Raw genomic sequence first — 25773 nt, forward strand, 5'->3', positions numbered from 1 at the left:
AAGGTAGTCTTGCTTGTCTGACTAAGCAGCTGTTGCTAGGTAGGATGCTGTTTTCCACCCTTCTAGCTGCGGGTTCAGTTAGAAGCCACCAGACACACTAAACCACAATCATGCAGAACACACAACTCCACCCCAAAGGCTGTGAGAGCCCAAAACCACTTTTTCCACATGGCTGACAAGCTCAGCTCCTAAGTCATTCTCCAAACTCTTCTCTCTGGATGCCACACACAGTGCTATCCACAAGGCTCCCATGGCTTAGTTACAGAATGACTATGTAATCAGATAAAATCCCTACCTCAGACTTTGCATTAGAGGCATTTATACTAACTAGCAGGGTATCATGGCAATGCCTTTAAGGAAACACTGTTTTCAGCAGTTTGATATTCAAGGCTCTTGTCGTTGCTCCACATATAGCGTGCAGCATGGTATAGAAACACAGTAGCCAGCAATTTTGAATAAACTTACCCATGAGAGAATTACTTGAAGTAACTGATGCTGGTTCCAGACCTGTGCTAAAATCCGAAGAGGTCTTGTTTAGACACACATTTTTCATTGCAGGTCCTTCATTCTGAGAGTAGCTGGAGTTCATGAGCTTCTTCACATGTGAAGGCCACCCCAGGTTACCGAGGCTCTGCTCAGAGGACTCTTCTGTGGGATGAGAACAGGGGTAGCAATCCTTTTTCTTTATGTAACTGGGCTCAGAGTGATCCACTAAAGCTGTTCTTGGGTCAGCACTGTAGCCTTTTTAATTGGAGGGCCATATCAGAAAGAGATGCAGTTAGAATTTCTGTAAGATTCTCCAGGAAATAGTAGAATCAAGCAAGAAAACCACATACCTGTATGACAGGCTTCAAAAGGATCGGGACCGTACACATTCCCCTTCAAATACACTGGGCCTGAGGAACTCAGAAAGGGACAGAGGAATGGATCTGCAACAGCTTCCACATCAGCTTCACTGCTGGTGTCAATATGGCAGATTCCTTTAAAACACAAATCTGAGTCAATGAATGTGCTTTACTCCAGCACCACCCGAATTCTCTCATGTTGGCATTTCCTATACTTATAAGTGAATATCTTGGGAGAATACAGTATGACAGAAAAGAACTGCATAAGTTTATCAGCTTTTTTGTCAACTTATGTATTAGCAATTGAGTAGATTTGGGACGGTGCACTAAAAGAGGACTTGCTTAACCACTAAGCTGGGTGTGTCAGCCACACTGTTGGCTCAGTCTGGTTTCTAAGGGAAACAGATCTGTGTGTGGATCTAGCAGCTCAATGAGCCAAAGCTTGAACCACAACTTTTGGCACTGTTTCTTTCCTACAAAATGTCACAGATGACCAGAATGAGAGACTGGCAGGTGACCAATGACCTGTCAGTTCCCAGCTCAAACATGAGCTCAGAAAAAATAAATAAATAAATAAATAAAATCATCTAATGGGTTATTAAACTAAACAGCACAGAAAGGATATGTCTGTTAATGGTGGACACACAGTCCAAGGATAAGCAGTATCATTAAAGTTAGGGGTGTCGTGTTGGATCCTGTTGTCGTGTTGGGGAGGCAGAGTGACTGGCCAGAAGGTGGGTCGTGGCCCAAGAGACGAGCAGACATGCAGCAAGTGACTCAGCCATCCTGGTGGTCTCCAGAGCTACTCTAGGAGCAGACCCGTCTCTGGGCCCAGGACCAAGGCAACTTGCCACTGCTATGTCCCAGTCCCAACCCTTTGCGTTTTTACTAAACCTCAGTACATTTCAAGGAGGTTGGGTCTCTGTTCTTTGTCATCAAATGGGTCTTAACAGAGTATTATCTCTACACCATCACTGTTTTGCCAACTATTTTGTAACTGTTTTGTAATAGTTTGTCTCACCCATGTTTAAACTGTGAAACTGAAGGCAAATACACTTCCCACTCAACTATGAAGTCTGGCATAGAGCAAATAGTAAATGCTTGTGGTAAAAGATGGTAAAATGCTTGAAAGCATCCACTTCATGAGTTCTCGGCATGTAGCAAATACTGTGCAGTTATCTCTTTTGAGTTCATCTTCATAGCCACCTAGCCAGGAAGCACTGTGACTGTGCGAGGTCCACAGGGAACGGTCTTGGACAGGCCTGCTCCTGCAGTGTTCCATCACTGTCCGCATACCCATACAGCATCCAAAGCAAATGGCTGAATTAAGTTTCTCCACAGAATCACTTTAAATCATTCATTTTCTGATTCTGTGCATGGAACTACTTAAATGACAAATACTATAGAAGGAGCATAGTCCAGGCCAAAGAGTATTCATAATGTATAAGAAATATTACATTGTGTGAAGACATTATATTTATTTGATACTATCATTTTCTTTTACTGTCAGAAACAAAGATTTTTTTTTTTTTTTTTTTTCCTAAGAGAACAGGCAAGTATGTAATTTCAGCTTTTTTTTAGTGATCTTGGACCAGGTCCTAAATATTAGTGCATTGATTTCTGGCAAAAATTAATATTACATCTGAATCTTTCACCACATGATTTCAAAACAACTATAGCCCACAGTCATTTTAAGCACTTACCAGTACTGTCATGCTGTGGTAGGAAAAATCCGCCTCCTGAAGCAGTGACAAACTGGTGGTGGCTTCCACTTTCTGAGGAGATGTACCCATCCTGCCTATCAGCTAACGTCCCCTGAGATGACAGATAGCTAGGGATATCTGCGGGTAAGTTGGTCTCATCTGCAATTAAACAACAGCATTCTCTCAACCCAGAATGACGGCCACGGTCCCCATCCTCTCAGATAAACAGTACAGACCCGTTTCTGTACTAATCATGTAAGGGAAGATGTACTATGGCAAAGTCATCCTGATGTCTGTATTCAAGAAGATAAATCAGGGCTGTGAAGTACAAGCTATTTTTCATATCATCACCCATAAATTTCAGAAGCAAACATTTAAAAAGATAAAGGCTCAAGAATGTTCACATATTAGCACCTACACCCTTGCATTAAATATGATGCATAGGTACGTTCAGTGACAGCCCCTTCCCTTCCTCATAACTAAAATCCTCCCTAGGTAAATGTGCACAGGACCTGCCACATGATCACTGCAGACTAACCTTGTAACTCAATCTCCTCACAGAGGAGTAAGATTACTTCACCCCGTGACTGGGATTTTATCTTCCAGACAAGGGATGTGTTGATGAGGTTTTAACAAAAAGTATTAATCTTTAAACATCAGCTTTATTTCAAGCTGGAGTATTATTTTTAGCTAACTGTATTTCTGCAGCTTGAAACACCTTTCTGAGATGGGCTTAGACAGCAAGTCACACATTGTTAAAGAAAATGACTGCAGAACCACAAATACACGACTGCTGCACACTGTGCCAAGCTTCTGTTTACACACCTGTGTTGGTAATGCTGCAATCCTCATTCCTCCGCCTTGTGTGGTATATGATGACCACCCACACGAGCGACGTGCCCACCACACAGCAAACCACAGCTATGATCACGACGCCCACAGTGGCCCATCCGTCATCGTCTAAAGATGGGGCGGTCATCTGAGGAGAGTCACAGGTAGGAGTAGGGATCACACTGAGGCGCACATTGCCTCTCTCTGTGCCAAGGGTATTGGACATTTCACACGTGTACTTCCCAGCATCACTGACATCTGAGTCCACTATAATCAGCAGCTGATTGCCTGCTGCAAAAAAGTGCCTTTCAGTCACTACCAAAGGACTGTCATCCTTGGTCCAGTTCAGCCTGGGGGGAGGGCTCCCTCCAGCAATGCACTGCAGCACAGCCGTTTCTCCCTTGGTCACAGTTCGGTCTAACAGAGGCCGCAAGAAGGATGGGGTTTCTGAAATGACAAGTTATGTTTTTAATTTCCTCAATGAAACCTTGTCTCCATATCATAAGATTAGCACTTGCATTTTTTCAAATTGCAGCCTCCAACTTTATGCTCTCAGAATTTATTGAACATGCTTCTTTAGTGCCTAAAAACAACACAACCTTTGGGATTTCATCATTCTGCTGTCATTTACTCAAGACAGTAGGCATAACTGCTCCCTCACTCTTAAGTTAGGGAATTGAAGGTAGGGGATAAAAGACTTTTAAAAACAGAAAATCATTGACATAGTTGTGCACATCTGTAATCCCAGTGCTCTGGGAGCTAAGGCAGGGGGATCACAAATTTGAGCCCTGCCAGGACAACTTAATGCATCAGTGAGACTCTGTCACAAAACAAAACAAAAACAAAAACAAAACACAGAAGACATATAAAAATAATGTAAAGCACAAGGGTGTGTTCATGGATCAAAAAGAATGCTTACCTTTTAATAACATTTTTACTTATTATGGTAGAATGATGAAAGAAGAAGTAAATGGTTGAAACAGTTTTTGCCCTGGTTCTTTGTTCCCTGCTGGGTGGCCCCTAGGGCCTCACACGTACCAGGCAAGGGCTCCAGTGCTGAGACACACCCCCAGCCTCTAAATGCTTATCCTGCTAAGGGGAAACTTTCTAGTGCCAGGTCTATAATAACATTCTGAAACTAAGTTAGTTTTCTTATTTGGGATCTTAGTAGGTTCCTTGAACTCTCTCAAAACCACATGAATAATAAATTCACAATTTTAAAAAGCACTTGTTTATGTAAAAGATAAAAAGAACTGATTTGCAGAGTGGTAAGAACATCTCAGAACACAGAACAGCAGGTCCTTCCCAATATGGTCACACATGTACCTTTCTACAGGTTCTTTACAGCTTTAAGATCATGAACACTGCATGACACTCAGAGCAGAGGAGGATAATCCCCCCCAAAATGAAAGCTTTCTCCTTGAAACACGGGGCTGATTTATCTCCCTGACTGCAGACTTGAAAGGATAACATGTGCTAACTTCAGGTGACATCAGGTGCATTTGGAGTGGTGTGGCCATAGACAGCTCCCTGACTTCAAAGCTTCTAAGAAACCATTTGTTCTTTCTAGAAAAGACTGTGCCCTATGAATTCTCACCTTCCTACCCTTCCCCTTCCCATGATTTTTAAATGATCCAGTGTCTTCAAGACTGACTTATTCTACCAAGTCTAAACAAATCCTCTTATGTGATAGTTAAGATAGTTATACTACTAATTTCTCTTAGTTCATTGAAAAGAAAGGATTGTGCTAACATTGTCTGGATAATTAAATGCCACCATCTGGTACTCTGGGAAATTAATTTAAAGATAACAATATGCAATGTATTAACCATCGTTACCCACCTATTATCTTGTTTTGAAATTCTTTTTTCTCTTAAAAAAAAAAAAAAAAAAAAAGAAATCATCTTACCTAGCACAGTCAGAGTTGCATTTGCAGAAATACTTCCTGCACTGTTCTGAGCTGTACAGCTGTATACCCCAATGTCTTCTATCTTCACGTCCACAATGAAGAACACATCATCCTCAGGCATCACATGCATACGTCTCTCCCTTGCAGCTGGGAAGTCTGTGCCCCCATCTTTTTGCCATGCTATCTGTGGGGCTGGGTGTCCTGTGGCAGCGCACTCCAAGCGTGCCGTGGCCCCAGCACGGATGGTCAGGTCCATGGGTGTCTTAGTGAATGAGGGAAGCACTGAAATCATAAAAGTAATATAGGCACGTGTCCTATGGAGTTTGAAGAGTTCACCTGGATCCCTCCCACGTTACCTTTTCTTTAACAGTATTTACAAATGCTCCTGGCAAAGGCAAGGCAGAGGTTATTTCTAATTTCAAGACATATGGAAACTACATTTGAAATGGAAAGATGAAGCAACTTGCCTAGGGTGACACAGAGGCATAGAAATGAGTCAGGATTAAATATCAGTTGTCTGATTCTCACACTGAAAGTCATTCTGCAATCTTCTGGCCACTTTTCAGTTTATTCAATAATTATCTGTGAACTCGTGGGCAAATCAGTTCATTTCTTTGTTCCCTCACCATTTACTTTATTATTTTTTTTCTAAGTCCCCCCAGGGCTCTAACATTTTACAGTTTCAATATTATTGTAGTCCTACAATTTAAACTCAAAACTCAATAACATCAGCTTAGATACAAAGAACCAAATCTTCATTTCATGGAATGAGAGGTAGAGAAAGCTAGGTGGGAAGCAATGAGAAGAGGGTCAGGAATGAGACAGAGACAGAGACAGAGACAGAGACAGAGACAGAGACAGAGACAGAGACAGAGCGAGTGATTCCTGCTTCTAAAAGTCATGCCCGAATGCAAAAGGGAAAAGGGAAATTACGTACTATTCACGGTAAGCTTGGCTTTGACTGAGTAGGATGAACCAAAGTGATTGGAGATGACACACTGGTATTTCCCTTCACTAGCAAACTCCACATTGCGCAGGCGCAGAATGGTGGTGTACTCCATCACCTCGCCACCCTGGGCCCGGAGGTGTGCATAATTTTCCATCTCAGCATCATGCAGGAGTTCATTGTCTTTTTTCCAAGCAAAAGTCATTGGGGAATCACTGCTGCTGGCAGCTGAGCAGATGAAACTCAAATTGGAGCCTTTTATTGCTGACTGAGTTTCTGGCTGAACTGTGATCTGCGGTTTGGGAAAATCATCTGTTCAAAATGGAGAGAGAGAGAGAAAACAATGTGAAGGCTCAAGAGTCCAAGTGCTGTTCACACATGAGCACTAAGGAATGAAAAACAAATAGCACATCAGGTCTGACCCCTAGCTTATCTTGTGCAGACTGACGGGTAGTCCTGCATTGAAAGGATACCCTGGAAGGGTGTCTAGAAGTCATGTAATCATGTCAGAGAGACAGTGATCTATTTATCCATCATTACCTGAGAGAAGACTTACTTTGAAACTATCAGGAAAACCATAGTTTATTCAAGAAACCTTGTGTTTTATATCAGTATAAAAAGGCAGATAAGAAATCACAGGGGAAATCAAATAATATGTAAACCTGAGTTTTGCATCAGGATAACTGGTAGATAGCAATGAAGTGATTATTTCAAAAGTGCCAATACAACTGGGTCTAGTTGTGTATGCCTGGAACGTGGCATTCAGGAAACTGAGGCAGAAAGATTGTAAATTTGAGTCCATCCTAGGCAACTCAGCAAGACCTAGTCTCAAAAAGAGAGAGGAAGAGCCAGCCAGCAGAGGATTTCTAGTGTTCTCAATGTAAGAAATGAAGTATGTCTGCAGTGATGAATGGTCTAGTTCCCCTGCTCTGATCATTACACATTGCAGTCATGCACTGAAAAGTCACCTTGCATCCGGTAAATATGCACAATTACAATGTATTAATTAAAAATTACAAGTACTTTAAAAAAAGAAAGTAAGTTAAACTCCAGGCTCATGGACTATCTTTGAATGCTACCATCAGAAACTATAATTTCTTTCATGTTTTCCACAAATAAGGAACAACATAATTCAGAAAGTAAAAATCAATCATAATAATCTGTATCACCAAACACAGTGATTAATACCCCATTTACTGTAAGCAGAACCAATATTGAAAAGCAGGAGAGAAAAAAATCCTGTAGTGAACAAAAAAGCACCTCCAAGTCTCCGTGTGAGACACTGGCTCTCGCCAGGAGTTTGGGGCAGTCAATCAATCATGTCGCTGCGCTGCCCTGTCAAAGCTACATTATAATTAGAGCGGAGCAACTCTTTCATTCCAAAAGGTTATTTTTAGTTTCCTGTTACTTGTTGGAAAAGCTACATTTTTTGAGAACTTCAGTCTCTCAGAGATGTTCTAAACCCAGACAGAAACATCTCAGATTTACGAGCATTAGTATTCTTTGGGTGCAAGGGTGTGAATGAGCAAGACGGGTGGGGAGCTCCTCTGATAACTCCAGTGCTGCTAATTTTCAATGAAATGTCTTCAGGTTGTTAGCAAGATAATTTCATCTTATATACCGTTATTCTGAAATTTTTATCTGATAAATTAGTGTCCAGATATGGAGTCCAAAAATTATGGCAATAAAGACGTATTTGTCTCAATGGAAGAGGAGTTCCTATCTTGGAACTAGAGAACTATGAAATAAGGACCATGGGAAAGGAACATCTCAGGCCCTTACTGATGGATGCCAAAAGTTTATTCACATCCAAAAGCTACATCAGAGGTTTTATTTCCAGAAACTTGCTGGCACTACTTAAGGCTGCAACCTAAAAAAGAAAATACTCTCGGCCAAGCAGTGTTGAAATATAGTTCAACAGTGTAAAATATGGTTCTATAATACGTTCACATAGAGGCTTAAATTTAAGCAAATTTTGATTTCAAGTTTTATATACACATTTTATTTTTATAAAGGTTTCCTTTAGCAGTAAACAGCAAGATAATACAGTAGACAGAAAATTGTATCAGAGATGGAGAGTCAACTTTTTTTTTTTTTGAAAGTCAACATTTTTAATGAAGATTTGCCGCTGACTAGCTATGCAAAGTTTGGGTAAGATTTCTAAAGCTGAAATTCTTGAGGGCTAAACAATGGCTTTTAGAATTATTTATAACAAATTCAAATTTGCTGTACTTATAATGCTTTGCCCTACCAATGGCTCATTTTTCGGCAGCTCATAAATCCTTAGCTACTTAATTTTCTTTTTGCCATGAGCCTCTCAAGAAGCCTTAGAGTTGAGGAGGAAGCAGTTAAAAAATTTCCAGGTAGATACATGGACCACCTTTGGCATGGACCACTACTGGGAACTGCACTTTTCCTCATGTTTTCCACAAATAAGGAGGAGCAAAACTAAGAAACCAATATCAATCTGAAGTATCAAAATCAACAAAGGCAGTAATTAACACCCTATCTACAAAAAAAAAAAAAAAAAAAAAGAGAGCCAACAAATCTTAAAAACAAGTAGCAGAGCCTCTACTTCACGGATGCATAGACTAAGATTTTGGGAATTTGAGTGAAATGTCTTCTAGTTCTCCCAAGATCCAATTTCAGCCTCTTTCCACCAAACCACTTTGATGCCAAAACAAAGAAGAAGAAATTTTAGAGAACTCTCTTTCCCATCTGTAAAATTAGAATAATCAGCAAACTATAGATCTGTTTTCAACTATCTCAGCAGAAATAAAAGCTTTATTAAGAGAACATACGTATGTTCAAAACCATTATTTGGATAAACTGGAATAAAAGTCAAGGGCAATACTTATACTCACCACACACAAAGCCATCTGGGCTGATGGCAAATATACTTCTTCCTTTTAGCAGCTGAGGATGGGCACAACTGGCGTTCACAAAGCTCTGAAAGTTGTTCTCAGCCACCCACTGCGGGAGCCATTTTAGCTGGCAATCGCACAAAAGACTTGATGTATTTAAATGCCTGAGGAGAGTAATTACATTCAATTTACTTTGTATGAAACACAGATTGCCACAAGTAAACTAAAGTAAGTATTAAAAAAGCAATGAATTTAGAAATTATTATAAATATTCCAGAGTGCATTTTAAATGTAAGAAATGTACCTGGCATATTTTTTTAATTATTGTTGTTCTTGTCTTACTGAGGCAGAAGGGCTAATATATCAAAAATTTCTGAATACTGGGCTGGAGTTTTAGTTCAATGGCATAAGCTCCTGCCATGCAAGAGTGTGGTTGAGCAGACCAGCGTTTGATCCCCAGTACAGAAAAAAAAATCTGAATACTAAAATATTGTTACTGTTTTTAGGTACCTTGCTATACTTTGTAAATTCAAAGCCCCAAGGAAAAGAATCTCCACACTGTAACAAAGGGAAAAACAACCAATTCCTTTTGCTTTCTTGTATAAAAATTAAGATGTGCTAGACATTTTTTATAGACTCATAATCTAGAATGATAACAACATTTGACAGTTTTCTATCCTTATTTGAAACTCTTGGAAGGAAAAGAGAAACTTACAGTTGCTGAAGCTTCTTCATTTGTGAAAATGCATTGCCTTGCAAAGACATAATGGCATTGTCACTCAGGTCTCTGAAAAATAGCCACGTCAAACATATCAGGGAACACTGAGATCATTTTCTGTCTTTAGACAAAGTTTGGGCCATACTGCCCATCCCATTCACTGAGCAAATGCTCTAAGTGCTGAAATTCACAAATGTGGCAGGCAACTCCAGGGATAATCTGTCATAAACCCTGGATTGAGGACCAAGGATATTTGTCTGAGACAGATTTTCTCCAATGTTGTTTTTTTACCACTCACAGGTTGACTAAGGCCCAAACTTGTTCTGCTATATTGTTTTAGTATATTTCTCATTATTTCAGTTAGTAATTACTATTTAACTTTTAAAGACAAAAATGAAGTTTCTGATAGCTATGTATTTTTTAAAAGAGCATTCATAGGATACTTTCTAGGACATGCACTCTGTTAAGTGACATATCATTTATCCCAAGCATAATTCTGCTAACTAGCATAATTCTGCTACACACAACTTACTAGTATAAAGGCAGTAAGATGTTCAGACAAGAAATAATTCTTAACACAAACAGTCTATGTAGGACATTTTAAAAAATATTCTGGGCTGACTTTACTTCTAAACAACACTTATAATCAGCTTAAACTAAAATACTATCCATGATGATTGCTATGGTTTCTTTACAGAGGTCGAAACATACAAAAGGGATTTCTGAATCAGACCAGCAGCAACAGGAGACAAAGAAAGAAAATGCCAGGCCTGGGTAGGGGAAGAAGCTAGGTGAATAAAGGAACGTTAATTCCATTTTCCCTTAAATCCAATGGGCCAGATGACAAACTCTCTGGCTAGTTTTCCTTTGAAAATAATGTTTCAGTAAGTACAGCAATACAGGCCTTTCCCAAATAGCTTTCCAGAATCATTCTACTACCATTTTTCCTGCTGTACTGTCAGGGCTGGGACTCCAAATCTTCCTCAAACTGACTGATGCAGTAAGAAAACGACAAAGATGATTTATAGATAACACCCAAATGTTCATTCTCAATACAAAGTCCAAAGGAGTGATTGAAACATATGGGTATTTTACATGATAGCTTCTTTTGTCTAAGTTAAAAGACATTCAAACTTTTGGCCACAAGCATTCCTTAAGAATCCAAGTACACACACACACATTACTTTGTGATTTTACCATATATAAAACATATACTGGTGGTTTGTTGGTTCAATTAGTCAAAACACAATATTCAGCCAAGTTGGACCCCTCCTGATATCAGCTAGCTTTCTTCTCCCAGTGGATGAAAATCTTGAACCCCTAAGTCTCATTTCAGATGTATGTGCCAGGAGTTGCTGGTTAGGGACACAGATTGGTCTGGCAAGAGCTATAGTGATGCAGGGACTCCACGCAGACAGAGGCAGCTGTGCCTCGAGTCCTATTTCTGCCAGACTGATGGGTCAGTAACCAATGGATCAGTGAAAAAAACAATGATGGTGGCAGTGGTGGTGGTGGGATTATGCATTTTATATTAAGCATCAGAAACAAAAGTTCTCAATATAGTATTTAAATCCTTCACTGCCACTCTTTTGGATTATGAGGAGTTAGGAGTCGTCTTTTGATCTTTAACATCCAAGTCATTTTAACTGTTCAGTGATATCAGTGAACTTTCAGACCGCCATTTAAGTTAAAAATAAAGGTAATTCTACCAACTGAATAGCATCCTTATAAGGATCAAGTAAGACGTACCTGGTACAATGCTTAACGTGTAATAAATTCATGATATGTGGTAGGCTTTTTAAAAAATTAAATATATCAGTACTTGGTAAGAAGAAAATCTAACAATGAATTACTGCAACTTACTTAAATGCATAGATAAACATACACATATAAACTTGCATACAGATGGTAGGGAAACAGACAGATAGGCAGACAGATACAAAGAAAGATGGCTGGTGGATGAGTAAATTCAATTTATGGTACCACCAGGTACTACCAATTTATGCCACAAAATTACATTTCATGCTTGTTTTATCTCTCATGACACATGGCTAAATATTCATCTCTAGGGTAACTAAATCCCATCTACTCACAGATGTTCTAATGCATCCAAACCAGTGAAGGCTTTTTTGGTAATAGATCGAATCCGGTTTCCCTGGAGTGTTCTAGGGAGAAAAAAGAACAACAACAATAACATACTGGAACAGTTCATTTAAAAGAAGCCATTTTGTGGGGTGAAACACTTACAAAAAAGAACTACTTTTTAAATCATTTGTGAACAATTCCATTTTCACCAGCTCAACAATGTATTTTGTAAAAAGGTAGCCATGCCATCTACTTTTAATATTACAGTGTAACATGGTTTTCAAAGAATTTAACAGAGAATCTGACAAAAATGGTATCTGTGAGTTCTTCTGACCATAATAATGCTGCTTTTCAAAGTTTTTTTAGGAACAGACTGATGACTGTATTAGTGGAGGTTTGCTCCTTTCCCTCCTCATCTGGAGATACCTTCATCATCAGTTTGAAATATATTATGGCCATGTGTAAGACCCTTTAGAGCTAAACACAAAATGTTTTTTATCTTACATCCTTGGAGCTTACTGCAGCATGATCAATGGACACTGGATCACTCCACTTGACTGTGCCTATGAGTAACACGCAGGACTGAGAGTTTCAAACTGTTGACGCTTGTAAGCGCCTTCACTTTAATATACAGGGAAAATCCCCAAAATCTAAGCACTGAAAATAATTTAAAGTTCTTATTTAATTAAAATAAGTTATATAAACTGAAGTGTTCAATTTTCTTCCTTTAATCTGAGAAGAGCCAATTCATACACACATATCTTACAAAACAGCACGCAAGGGAAATAATAAAGCATGGAAAACTGCACTGGTTACACACTTATTTCTAATCCCATGATGTCAATTCATAGAGTTGACTTCACTTAAGACAAAAATTTTAAGTCAAAGGATGAACTCAATTATAAGGCAAATTATACTCACAGCATCCTCAGTTTGTCAAGACCAGAGAAAGCGCCATTCATGTCTTCAATAGTCCACGAAATTTCATTGTTTTTCAGGTCCCTAATTAAAAAAAAAAAACAATTCTCTTTAGAGATATGTGTCCGAAATCTAAGATCACCACCCAGGTGGCATGTAATTTGTAATAAATTCTCCCATGGTCTCCACCCCTTTCAAAGTACAGTAATAAGCTGTTATGTTTCCACCATCCCTCTAACTTTCTGCTCTCTTCCTTTAACAACATTTAAAGTTTTTGCCCCAAATCAAGATGGTTGATTCCGGCTCTGTTAATTCTTCTATTATGATGACTAAATTCTGAAAGCTTGAACAGTTTGAAAACTACATTAAACTTTAAAACCACAGTTCCAACCACACAAGTAAGAGTTCGCCAAAGCATACAGCATGTCTTTCAATTACATAATGCTCGCAACAGGTCATAGAGCACAAATTTCTGACAGTGCAAAAAATCAAAAGCCCATTGCACAATTAATTCAACTTTCTTCTCTTGCTTGGGGCAGAGATCAGGTTATGGATGCAACTGCCTAACACGGATCTTCCTTCACTGCTTTTGGTGTATCTTCTTGCTCTACCTATTTTTTAATCTGTACTTTATAAAGGAAAATCAATGGATTTAAAATTATTTCCGTCTAAGCAGTTCCTGACTTCCTGGAGATCCTGAGAAAGCTAAGGAGGATAATCATCCAGACAATCCGATCACTGTCTTTTTTAATCCCTTTAAGAAACACATATGGATGAAATGGATCCATTTTAATCAAACTGTTCTGGGAAAGATTAAGATGCTACTTTTGAGGCTATACACATTTCCTTGACAACAAAGAAAAGCTGCTGGGAGAAAAGTGGGCCCATTTAGGAAACAATTAGGTTCGTATACCAAGAGCAAAATGTGTAACTTACAAAGTCTTTAAACTGGAAAGCCCCCGGAAGGCACAATCAGCAATGTAGCTGACTTTGTTGTTCCCAATGTGCAGTGTATTTAGTAAGCTTAGGCCAAGGAAACTTGAATCATCTAACCTCGATAACTGGTTGGAAGTTAGGTCCCTGTAAAGAAAAAAGGAGTTTAAAAAATATCCTTTGTTTTTCCATTCAATGCAATGATTTATTTTCAAAAAGCCAGGAAATAAATGTAACTACTGTAATCCTTACTTTAGAATTCTGCCTTAACAATACCCTGGTAAACATTATTTCTAATCTGAGTAATTAAAAAAAACAGCCATGACTACATTTGCCAATATGCCACGAACTAAAACATTAGAGTGGACTTCAACCTATCACAACAGAGGCTGCATTTGAAAAAAGCTATCACCTTGGAAACTTTGTTATGAAAATTTCACAGATCAGTGGTAAGAAGCTCATGCTCTGGCATGATCCCTGCTTGTGAATCTGAGGAGAATAAAAGGCAACTCACAGCTCACTGAGTTTCTGGCAGAACTCCCAGGCATCGGGGCTGATCCTGTGGATGGCATTCTGGCTAAGATGAAGCTCCTGCAGCATCAGCAGGCCATAAAGCCAGCCTTTGGTAATCTCTGTGAGGTTGTTATGGTCCAGCTGCCTACATTCACAATAAGAATCAAAGGCAGGATCCAGAGTTTATTATCTAGTCTCTTCAACAGGAACAGATGATTACAAACTATTACATATTCCTATTGTTACCAGCTTTTTTATATGAAAACATCAGCAAAAAATACTATATAAAGAATTGCTTATAAAATGTATAAGGTTATAAACTCTCAACTAGGTTGCCTGAAACAAAACTGAACACTAAATTACAGATAAGATCGTATATTAGATGATAAGCACATGATTTCAAATAAGAGATACTGAATGCTCACTGAGCTTTCTACGGTCACACTACCTGAGTGGGAACCATGATAACCGACTTACAAGATTTCCATGTTGCTCAGCCCCCAAAAAGCTCCATCCATCAGTTTTGTTACTCCATTTCTTTGCATCTTCAGAGACTTTAGAGCACCAAGCCCTTGGAATGTGAGTCCATCAACATTTCTAATCTTGTTTCTATTCAGTTCACTGCATTGGATATTGTAATTAAACAACTTAATTGACAATTAAATTCGAGAAATAGTAATCAAATATGCCATTACTACAATATATTTAACCTAGTCAGTGTTAAATTACTTAGAGTATTTTAAGTTGTGAGACATTTTTATTGAGAAGAATGTCAATTTGTTAGCACTGAGTGAATTTCTCTGAAAACGTGTGATGTATTTTTGGAATAACAAAATATTAAAAGTAGACTGCACTTTAATTTTTAAATCATTATCCACTCAGCATAAAAGCAAACAAATCAATATTTGTGTTTACATGATCAGAATGAGGACATTAAATATTACAGTAAAACAAGAGATACATTCAAGAGCACAGCAATGAAGGATATCCTGCTCGATCTACTTATGAAGTCTGAATCTCTTCTGCAATTCAGTTTTAGGTTAAATGCTTTCTTACATGCAGCAATTCTCTACCTTGGCTGCACAATGGAACCACCTAAGGAGTTTTAAAATCTACGGAAGCCTAGATCCTGCCCCCAGAAGTTTTAATGTAATTGGTCTAGGGTGTGGCCTGGGCACTGGGATTTTTAAAAGCTCCCTGAGTGTCTGTAATGTGCAGCCAAGGCTGAAAACCACTATTGCAGGAGTCTGTTCACAGATCATTCCACCATTATTAACAAGACAGTTCTTTACAGCCACTTAAGCTATCAGAGCCTCCCGGAGCTGTTGGCATTCTTGTCATAAACCACAGCTGCTGAGAGCCTCTGTGATTTCCTCAGCACCACAATGGCACCTTTGCACGGGGGCCATTCAACGATAACACTGCTCTAGCTCTTTTTGTAGCAATCTAACGTGTCTTGTCAGGCAGCAGCTGGCAGCTCTTGCCAATGACAAGATTTTGTAACCCCAGCTCTCAAAGCAAAGGCAGCTACAGGCCTGTTTCTAAGCTCCTTTTGCCAACACTGAGGACTTCAGTATACAGACACCAAGAGTTTGGAGGAGATGATGACATTTGACTCACAGGTGCTGCAGCTGGGACAGCTTAAACATTTTGGGTGGGATTGTTGAGATCCGGTTCCTGTTTAGCTTCAACACCAGAAGAGTACTGGCCAAGTTGTCAAAGTACCCAGGTTCCATGGATGTGACTCTGTTGCTATTGATATACCTGTTGAAAGTTTGCAGATGAGCCACTCTTTTTTTTTAATTTTTATTTTTATTGTTTGGAAAGTTAAAGTACATATAACCTCTATTATAAAGAATTTTCAGAGACTTAACCAATGGGCATCTAAACTTTCTTGAGGAGAAATACTGATTAATAGTCAGACAGACAGGCTGTGGGTATAGTTCAATGGTAGAGCACAGACTTAGTATATGTAAGGCCCTGGGTTCAATCTCTAACGCCAAAGAAGAAAAGACAAACATTCACACATACTGCTGAACAAACATTGACTAGGATATTTGAAAGTTATAAAAATTTATTACAGATACATATCTACTTTTTGTGAAATTTGTTATTTAAATAACAGCAGTAGTTTCATCCTACTTTTTTGAGTATATTTTAATAGCATGTTTACATGATACAGTTTTTTAGGCAAAGAATATCTAATTGTTTATAATCCAGAAATGAAATTAAAGAATAAAGTGAAGATTCTGATTATTCAGAATTGTAACAAATTTCAAGGCAAAAAGAAATTACATTTTTTGATTCATCAGTAGTAAAATAGAAGAATTATATGTAACTTTTTTTTTTCTATTCATAGTGATGTGATATTTTCATCAAGGTAAAAATTTCTGGTTAAAAAAAAAAAACCTCACTTACAGATACTTGAGTTGAAGATGTGGAAATGGGGTTTTAAGTTCTGAAATGTTATTGCTGCTCAGGTCCAAAGTTTCGAGGGATTGAAATTGTTTCAGATGTTCAGGTAATATCTCAGCAAGCCTGTTTCCAGCCCTAAAATTAAAAGGCATCATAGATAACAGGTTTTATGTTGCAATAAACTGAAAGGAGAAAATAGTTTTTACTTCTAACTTGTTCTTCAGAATTATGAAAAACTGCTCTAAATAAAAGATGAAAAACTGATCTAAATAGTACTTTAAAAGTTAAACAGCAATACCATGGCTATGTTAATTTATTTATTGAATCATACATCATGATACACTGCTAAATACACAAACACCATTCCTACATAAATCTGAGATATAATTTAAAAGTGACTAAATTCTATACACTTTAAAATGATTTTTAATGTTCTTTTTATTAGTTCTTTTTATTAAATGGTAAGTGAAACATCTCATACCAAGTAGGCATACCAGGTACTAATGTAGTAGCTCCCTATCTCTTGTCTTCATTTTTAATCTGATTCTTCTCTTGAAAAGCACCCAAAACATATGTACTAATGAATTTCAAATACTCATTGGGCTGGGCTTTTTTAGAGCTGTGCTAGAGATAGATTATGGTTTGTTTTAATGATAGTAACATTCAATGTGTTACCAGAGGTTTCTGTATCAGTGATGAAGTTCTAGGGCTTCCAGTATTTTAAAAGTATCACACAAGAGCACACCCACCTAAATATGCCCTGGGCACTGCTCAGTTAAGACATGTGGACATTGACAATCCTAAACTACATGGCAGTTACTAGCACACGTGGCTCTTACAAATGTAAAGAAATGTTAGAATTCAGCTCTATAGTTAAGAGTTATGGTGCTCCTATTTCAACAGCTCAACAGCCTATTGTACCTGGTAGCTATCAAATGGGACAGAGCACATATAGACTATTTGCATGGTCATGGACGGTTCTACTAGTAAGTATTGCTGGACTTAAAAAGGGGGCATAGAGAAGGAAATAAAAAGAAGCCAGATCAAAACTCTTAACAGGTCTTTGACATTATGCCTCTCAAGGGGAAATTCAGCATTGAGCAATAGCTTTGTTAGAAAACAGCAATCAAACAGATATGCAAACCATCTCAACTGTCATATTAGATCAAACAGCTTGGTCTTTTTAGACCATCATTTGGTGGGGAAAATAACACGCCAAAGTAGAAAAGCCGGGAAGGTTATCAGATCCCACCTAAAAATCAGAAAAAGATCATCTCTTTCCATCCCAGGGAACAATGAGACAAGCTAAAAGTTATAAGGAGAACTCTATCATATAAAAGTCACTTGATGGTGTTTCTATATAGTAAGCAGTTGTTTTCACTTAATACAAAAACTTCTAAAACATATCTCATGTATATATATTTTCCTTAGCCTGAGAATATATCTCATGTGCATCTCTCTTACTAAAATCTAGATTTCTATAGTTCTTTGAGCTTATTAAGATCTTTGGCATTGGTGTCTTAACACATCAGGAGGATCCTAAGTTAGGTATACCTCAGACATATTCACAAAATCATAAAGCTGCACTCTGATAGACCACATGTACAACTGATCTTCTCTGCCAGACTGCAAGCTTCTTGGAAGCAAGAAGTGTCTATATCTGCCTTGGAATGTGTGTGAAATCTAGTAACACTGAGCACATTTGAGATAGTGAGCCCTGTGTTCATGTATTGTGCCATTTAATCATTCAATAATTTCTCAGGTATAGATATGATATGTGCTTTTAAAATTAGGAAACTAGGGGGCTTTTCACGTAACAAGTCTAAGCACTTCTAAGCCACTTCACAGAGTAAGTCTGGACTGGTCCCAAACCAATCACTGAAGGCTTTATTTCGCACAATACAGAGGATCAAGGATATCTTGATAATTACATTCTTGCTGGAGATGTACTGCCAAAAGTTCTAATACTTCTCACCTTGCAAAAATGCTGAATTTCTGGTCTCAAACTGATGTGGAACCTACTCTGGCTTGCTGAACAGTGTGCCAACACTTATGAATGTCCCAGAACAGGGCCCCTCCCAATCACCACCTACATACTGCATAGGTAAGAGAGGCCCTCAGGAGTTTGTGTGTACTCAGCACCCGCCCCAGTCCGAAGGTTCACTTCCTGAATATGTACAAATGGCAGGTGCTGTTTCCTCCACAAGAGAGAAGAGCAAGCAGGAAAAAATGGGCCACACAGTCTGTATTCAAAAACTTAGCAAAATTATTCAAAATAATGTTAAAACTCACCATACATTTTTTGTAAGAACTCTGGGGATATCTTCTCTCATTTTTAAAATTCAAGTCAGCAGATAATCTAACACTATTTTTAAAAATAATCATATTCTAGATAATAAGCATAAACAGTATATATCTTAAGAATCATTTTGTGATAATAGCCCATTAAAAACATAAACAACAAGCAGTCCTATTTACAAGTCATATTCCTGTAAAGTCTTTCAGGGTTTGTTTACAGCTATGGCCTCTGATTGTGACCATTTCCCACATCTGGATTCACCAATGTATAAGCTCCTTGATCTAGCTGTGAGGTACAGGGTAATGCAAGTGAGACAATTAGTCAATTTCTAGGTCCCGGAGATGGATTCAGTCCAAGAGACAAGCCACAAGGCCTTAGGGGTGGGGTGTGCGGATTAAACAAAACCACACTTGGGGGTTAGAAATTTAAATACATAACCCAACATTTGTATTACTAGGATGTCCTCCCACAAACTAAAGTAACCTCAGTGTCCAAATGTCACCTTTCTCCAGTCCCTAGTCACATCTTCTTTCAAATTGCATCAGGTTTTGGCCCTCAGGCTGTCTGTGGCTAGCATAGCTACTCTTACACAGTATTTAACAATGACAAGAAAATCCTCAGCTGTAGACTTTTGCCATAAATGAAGCAAATGATTCTTTCGGAAGAGGGAGTAGCACAGGTGTCTATTACACTGGTCAAACAAGGCTAGGAGTTAGATAACAGACCATACAACCTTTGGTTTATACATTCGTTTGTTTATAAGGTAATTATGAACAAGGTATTAAAACTGCCAATTACTTGACTGACGAATAAAATTTTCCTTGCAGTAAAAGTTTGCTCCAGCCAAAGCCAGCAATTTCCTGACCTGCACACCTCCTAAACTGCGGTGGGAAAGTGCTCAGTTATAGATGTAGTACGCACAGTGCACTCTTTGTCAGCCCTGCGGCCCAGCACAAAAATCCCTCACAACTGGCAGGATAATAGCTCCTGTATCACAAAAATTTAAATTTGTCCTAAAGGAACTGAATTAAATCCAAATGTCAGCTTTTCAGCCTAACTGGCAATAACCACCTGATACATGCCAGTTTAAAAAACAAAAACAAAAACAAAACAACTTGCTTTGTGTCATGAAAGGAGTTTTTTAAAAGGAGGCAACCACATTTTAAAAACTGGATTTAAAATCTGTTTTATTATCTGAAACTCTCAAATTAAATGCATTTCAGAGAGTGGATCACAAACAGCCATTTCCAGAAGACAGAGATTCAATTCAGTCCCAGCTTTCATTTTTGTCCAAATACGGATAATTGTCAAAATAGATCAAAACAGTAAAAGGCACTGCAGTTAATATTTTGGCAAGAAATGTGAAACACTTGAATAAAAACAAAACTGCAAATACCTTTTCCATTAATTATTGGAGATGCCATATTTCCATTGTTCAAAAATTACAGTATAGTTTTGGACATATTAGAAGGCTTCATGAAAATCCATTTTGGAGACTGAGTATTTTGTCTATGCTGATAGTACAGGGAGTTCTATGGTCAAATCATTGCTGAGGTGAAGTGTAATTAGCTCCTCGTGGACCAACAGACCTGAGGGCACGGTTGGTGGGGAGCACACACGGTTCCCTCCGGCTTTTACGAAGCCACAGGAAAATAAGAAGTCCTACACATTTTAATCTTGACTTCTTAGGTCCAAAAATCATGCTTAATTTTGTTGCCAATTCCACCTTTCAGTCAACTTTACCAAAATGCTTTAAAGTGCAGAGACAAACACAGCTTACCATTTTCTTTAGATGATGTTTACTCAGAGTGCTGGAGACAGATCCAACCATGAATGAGCTGGTGATGCCCTTGACCTCAAGGAGACTGAAGTCTTGTGGAGAGGGCACAGCCAACCAACAGGAGGTCAACAGTGTGGTGAGTACTAGGAGAAGGAGGGAAGAAAGAGCAGAAGACGCTGAAAGGGCAGACTTCAGAGGAGAGTGGGAGGACTGTAGGTGAGAACACAAAACTTCCCACAGGAAGGATGACTACGTAAGGCTTAGAGGACAAAGCACAGAAAAGGAAGAGGGAAGCCTAGTGTCGTCCAAGCAGGAACAATACATGCATGCAGACTCAGGCAGGTGAGAGCAGAGGAAAGTTTCTTCCCCTTGAGGCAATGGAAGAATACTGCCTTGATGGCTGGAGTATGAAATGCATGAGCAAGGATTAGAGAAACACAAACCTTAAGAGTAAGGCGGCTAAGGAGAGATTAGGTCAGAGATCTGGAAGCCATCTTAGTCACTTGACTTTTATCTCAAAAATCCATCGTGTGGAGGGGCCAGCAGAATTCAGATGGCAGGTGACAACACTGTGTGTGCATTACACAATGGCTGCTCTGGCAGCAGGCGGTAGAAAGACTAAATGGCAGATAAGAACAAGCACAAAAGAGCAGGCAGGAGGCTCCTGATTCCATAGAGAGAACAGAATTGGTTGGATGTCTTCAGGGTGATGCCCTGCCTACACACCAGCTGCAGGGGTAGAGCCCCCTTCTTCCTCTGGTGTCTAGAACACAGGCTGAGCTTTTCAACTCCCCTGACTACAGGCCAGGTTTCTAGCTCTGTAGTTCCTGACCTTGGGATCTAGGTCAGCTCTCGAGTTCCACTTACTTTCTTCATTATGACTGTGCCTTGTGTTTGGGACATGGGAGGACTTTTATAGGCATGGAGTACACGACAGGATCCCTTCTTGCTCTGGAGTAAGATGCTATTAACCACAAGAGCCCAATACTAGCATTTTACTATGTTCCTCAATCACTAGGAAAATGGATCTGCTAACCTCACGCATTAGAAATGTGCTTACATGTTCTGGTACACTACTTGGAACATAGGCTCTGAAGATCAAACTGGCTTAACTTATTAACAGTAAAATATAATTGACAAGGTTTCTGATATAACCACATGATATGATGGTGATATTTTTGGATTGTCATCTTCAGAAACTCTAAGTGTCCCCAAAGCACTCATGTACTGTTACGTGGATATAAATGGTGTTAGCTTATTTCTACAGTCTGAAAAGAAAACCACAGAATAGAATACTCTTTGTTTGTGAGGGATTAGAATATCAAGTTTTTCCACAAATGAATTCCTGAACCAATCATATCCTTAATGAATAATAAAAATCTGTCAATATTTCAACTCTCTCTTACCTCCATACCAGGTGACACAGGCAGCTATGGCCTTGCAGTTGTGATTTAAATTGTACTATTGGCTATTTACAGAAAATCTGTGCATGCAGCATTTTCCTACTAGAGAGGTATGTCCACTGAAACTTAATTCGAAACTATTTTTCTGTCTGCAATGCCCTCTTTTTTTAACACGCATCACTTTGACAATATTGCTTAAGTCCAACTCAGTGACTGCAGCTAGCAATTGCTCAGTTTGTGGTTATTCCACACACACATGCATCAAGCATTGTAAGTGTACTGACTATTAGTGTCTGACCTAGTCCCAGGAAATACCAATTTCTATATGTAACTTCCAAGCAACCAGTTTCGCATCATTTATAAAGAAATTACAAGTTGTAAAAGAGAACAGTACATGTTGCAAACACATGAAAGGTCACTGATTTCCAACAACGGCCTCTCTCTCTCCTTCCAACAAAACAAAACAAGTTTCTTTGAGCCTCCATGAAAATTACTTGGGCTGAAATAGCTAAGAGCCCTTAATATCAGGCTGCTTTTGACAAGAGAGATTTGGCAAGCAACGAACTTCTCCCATGCAGATAAAAATAAACCGTCTTTGCTCATCTCTTTTCTAAAAAGATAATTAAGAAGCTTCATTAGAAGAACACATGCTTAGACTGGTCCACTAGCACTGGCATCAAAGAATGAAGCCAACTGAGGGAGCTCCTGCAGAGACAGATGCTTGAATAAGAACTAATGATACTAACTGGCAAAGGAGCCACTGTACAAGAAGTAAAGAATCAGCTCTGTGTCTCACTTATTTCACTTTGTGATACTTACACAGGCATGAGGAATAAGAAAGAGAGATTTACACAACTCATTATTTCCCCATGTGTACACATCCATTATGAAGAGTACAGCCCACTAGATAGGCCAGTGTCTTGTGTGGGATCATACAACCAACAGTGAACAAATTCAAAGCGAAAGAAAGAAAGAAGGAAAGAAAGAAAGAAAGAAAGTTTGTGTTCATTTTGAGTCTACTGCACTATTTGACGGTCTTGCTAAAATTGCTCATGCTTATTAAAATTGGCACAAATATATGCCACATTTATTTTATGCTGTATGGTACTTGCAGCATAAATGTTACCTTAGTATTTGTCTTTGCCTTTAATCTCATTCTAAAAACCACTCTATCTGCCTGCTAAATCTACACAAATGGAGAAGAGACAGCCAGGCAGGTGATGTTAAGTGCTAGAAAGAAGTTGTTTATATTTATAATTGCTTTTCCTTTCATGTTTTTAATTTAGTATTTATGAAACTTTCAGTCAAAGACAGAAGAGATGGTATTGGTTAGAACTGTTTCGCTTGTTTTGTCCCTATCAACCTAGAGCCTGAACCTCTGGTGTATGGAAGCCAGGAAGGGAAAAAAAAAAAAAAAAAAAATTAGGAAGAGAGGGAAGAAAAGTGACTAGACAGGAACAGAAACACATGTTGAATCTTGCTTCTCCCATCAAGAAAAGCTACTTGGTATAACTTTATGGTTTGTCTGCCTCTGCAGACAAAGTTCTTTCAGCATGGAGAAGTCATGTGGTAGAAACTGCACCTGATATTTTGAAGCAGCAATCAAAATGGCTGGTAGAGAGTTGGGGAAGGAAATGAGTTAATGACGTAGGCTCAGTATAAACACTGACAACCCCATAATTTGTACAGCAAGCTATACTGCAAGGTCAAACTCAAGGGAATGGGCTCAATTTTGTGGGCTTCAAAAACTGACGCTGGAAAAAAATTGCCCATTGGGTCACTTTGTCAATACTATAATTGTTATTTTGGAGAAAAATTTTTTATAAATTGTTTTTTGTATGTGGAGAGGCAAAAACAGAAAATTTAACCATGTACATTAATTTGGACTAAACAATCCATTCCTTTATCCATTCAATAATCAGAGACTGAGTATCTAGCAGGCACCTGACACTACTACATGCCAAGGACATCACGGGGACAAAAACGGACATGATCTCATTTTTGAAGTTTTATCTTCAGTGGGAGAAAGACATCAAATAATCACATGGGTATAATTGAAAAATGATTATAATATGTAGATTATTATAACAGGAGGGATATAAAATTGTAAAAAAATGAACTTAAGTCTAAATACAAAGGAAAGGAAGAGGAGAGTGCTCTAGACAGGTAAAGCACATGCAAAGCAGCCAGGCTGCTCCGCCTTGCTGCTGGAACTGAAGACTGATTCCAGACCGAGCACGGTATGTCTCAGAAGGATTTGCTCATGGTCTCAGAAGGATTTGCACACGACCCACGAGCAGCGAAGAACCACTAGACGGTCTACCCAGCCATCACTTTAGACTGAGAATTCAAAACCCTACTAAGTTTGTACTTTAGGGAAAGAAGAGTTTATGACTTAACGTGAAGATAAACTTACAGTGTTTGTCACAAACACAGCTCTGTGTGCAGCAAACTCTCTTTTATATGCAAGTCGTACATAAACACTTCATAATCCAATACAAGAATAGCACTTATCACATTAAGATGTTTACATGTTTATTCTGTAAAACTTGTGCTCCATGAGTTTATTTCCATGAAGCACGATAGTATCAGGTTTATGTGCACTGGTGAAATGTCAAACGTAAAGTTCTTTACATGCAAAAGAGACACTAGCCCATTCATCTGCAACAGGACAGCACACACTGTGGGCTGAACTTCACAGCTAAGGTGGTCAAATAAGGCGGTTCCTCTACACCCAGATGTGGGCAAAGATGGGATATGGTTGGTGTCCACTTAATCAAAACAGAGCTCTCTGAGTTCCCTCAGAAACTTAAGTTCTAATTATGGCTTTATAAAGTTGTTCCCCAATTTCCCTAATACAAGAAACTGGTGACCTCTTTTGGTTAAAGTAACTGTTTAGATTTTATTACCTAGCTACAAAACTACTAAGAGATATAATTATGTGAAAAACTTATAAAACTTGCCTTCCCTATAGGCTTTGACTGTACTTTGAACCTATTAAAATATTGTTTTTAAAGTTATAAATTTAGCCTGATGAATTATTTACAAAGTCAGTGCCATACAACCATGCAACAGTTTCTTAAATCAATGTCTCCCAAACTGATCTCTTTAATAGTCCAAGTTTTGCAACACAATGTGAAATATACGCTTATAGATGAAATTCCCGCTTAAATGGTGCCGAGTTCAGTATATAACAGAATACAGTCAAATTTATGACGGGAATACATGCTGACAAACACATCATAAGTTGAAAATGCAGTTTATATACCTCACCTACCTACCTTAAATGTACCCAGAACATTTACATCTACAGATGGACAAAATAATTCAACAAAGCCTGTTTTATAATGAAGTCCTGAGTATCTCAGGTAGCTTTCACTCTGCTGACTGACAGTGAAAAACAAAATTGTATAGGTATACTTAATGAACTATTCTAAAGTCAAAACACCAAAAAATCCTAAATCAGGTCACAGAAAGTCAGAAATGGTCTGACTGCAAACTAATTTCTGATCTCTTGTTCAGTTCTTCCTTATTCATCATGTTGAAATCACTGTTCATAGGACTTTCACCTTACGGGCAATTCTCTTTCAAGGGAAAAAGAGATGTGGTCC

General features: G+C 38.5%; 1 protein-coding gene across 2 annotated transcripts in view; it reads right to left on the reverse strand.

The window, feature by feature from the left end:
* Positions 1 to 25773, reverse strand: part of Lrig3 (leucine rich repeats and immunoglobulin like domains 3) — a 44933-nt gene that overhangs the window by 4338 nt on the left and 14822 nt on the right. Inside the window, exons 4-18 of one of the 2 annotated variants that reach the window (XM_013159382.3) lie at positions 16684 to 16815; positions 15886 to 16029; positions 14743 to 14886; positions 14267 to 14410; positions 13756 to 13899; positions 12823 to 12903; positions 11910 to 11981; positions 9814 to 9885; positions 9099 to 9262; positions 6226 to 6546; positions 5289 to 5570; positions 3374 to 3826; positions 2549 to 2707; positions 837 to 980; positions 466 to 648 (exon numbers count right to left, since the gene is read on the reverse strand). In XM_013159382.3, coding sequence (XP_013014836.1) covers positions 466 to 648; positions 837 to 980; positions 2549 to 2707; positions 3374 to 3826; positions 5289 to 5570; positions 6226 to 6546; positions 9099 to 9262; positions 9814 to 9885; positions 11910 to 11981; positions 12823 to 12903; positions 13756 to 13899; positions 14267 to 14410; positions 14743 to 14886; positions 15886 to 16029; positions 16684 to 16815 — 2639 coding nt within the window. Of the gene's footprint in view, positions 1 to 465; positions 742 to 836; positions 981 to 2548; positions 2708 to 3373; positions 3827 to 5288; positions 5571 to 6225; positions 6547 to 9098; positions 9263 to 9813; positions 9886 to 11909; positions 11982 to 12822; positions 12904 to 13755; positions 13900 to 14266; positions 14411 to 14742; positions 14887 to 15885; positions 16030 to 16683; positions 16816 to 25773 lie in introns of both variants that reach the window. The other variant, XM_003476120.4, reaches the window with a different exon arrangement.

The sequence above is a fragment of the Cavia porcellus genome, unplaced genomic scaffold, assembly GCF_034190915.1.
Source record: "Cavia porcellus strain 051 isolate PalLab524CR breed Dunkin Hartley unplaced genomic scaffold, mCavPor4.1 scaffold_8, whole genome shotgun sequence".
Taxonomy (NCBI): Eukaryota; Metazoa; Chordata; class Mammalia; order Rodentia; family Caviidae; genus Cavia; species Cavia porcellus.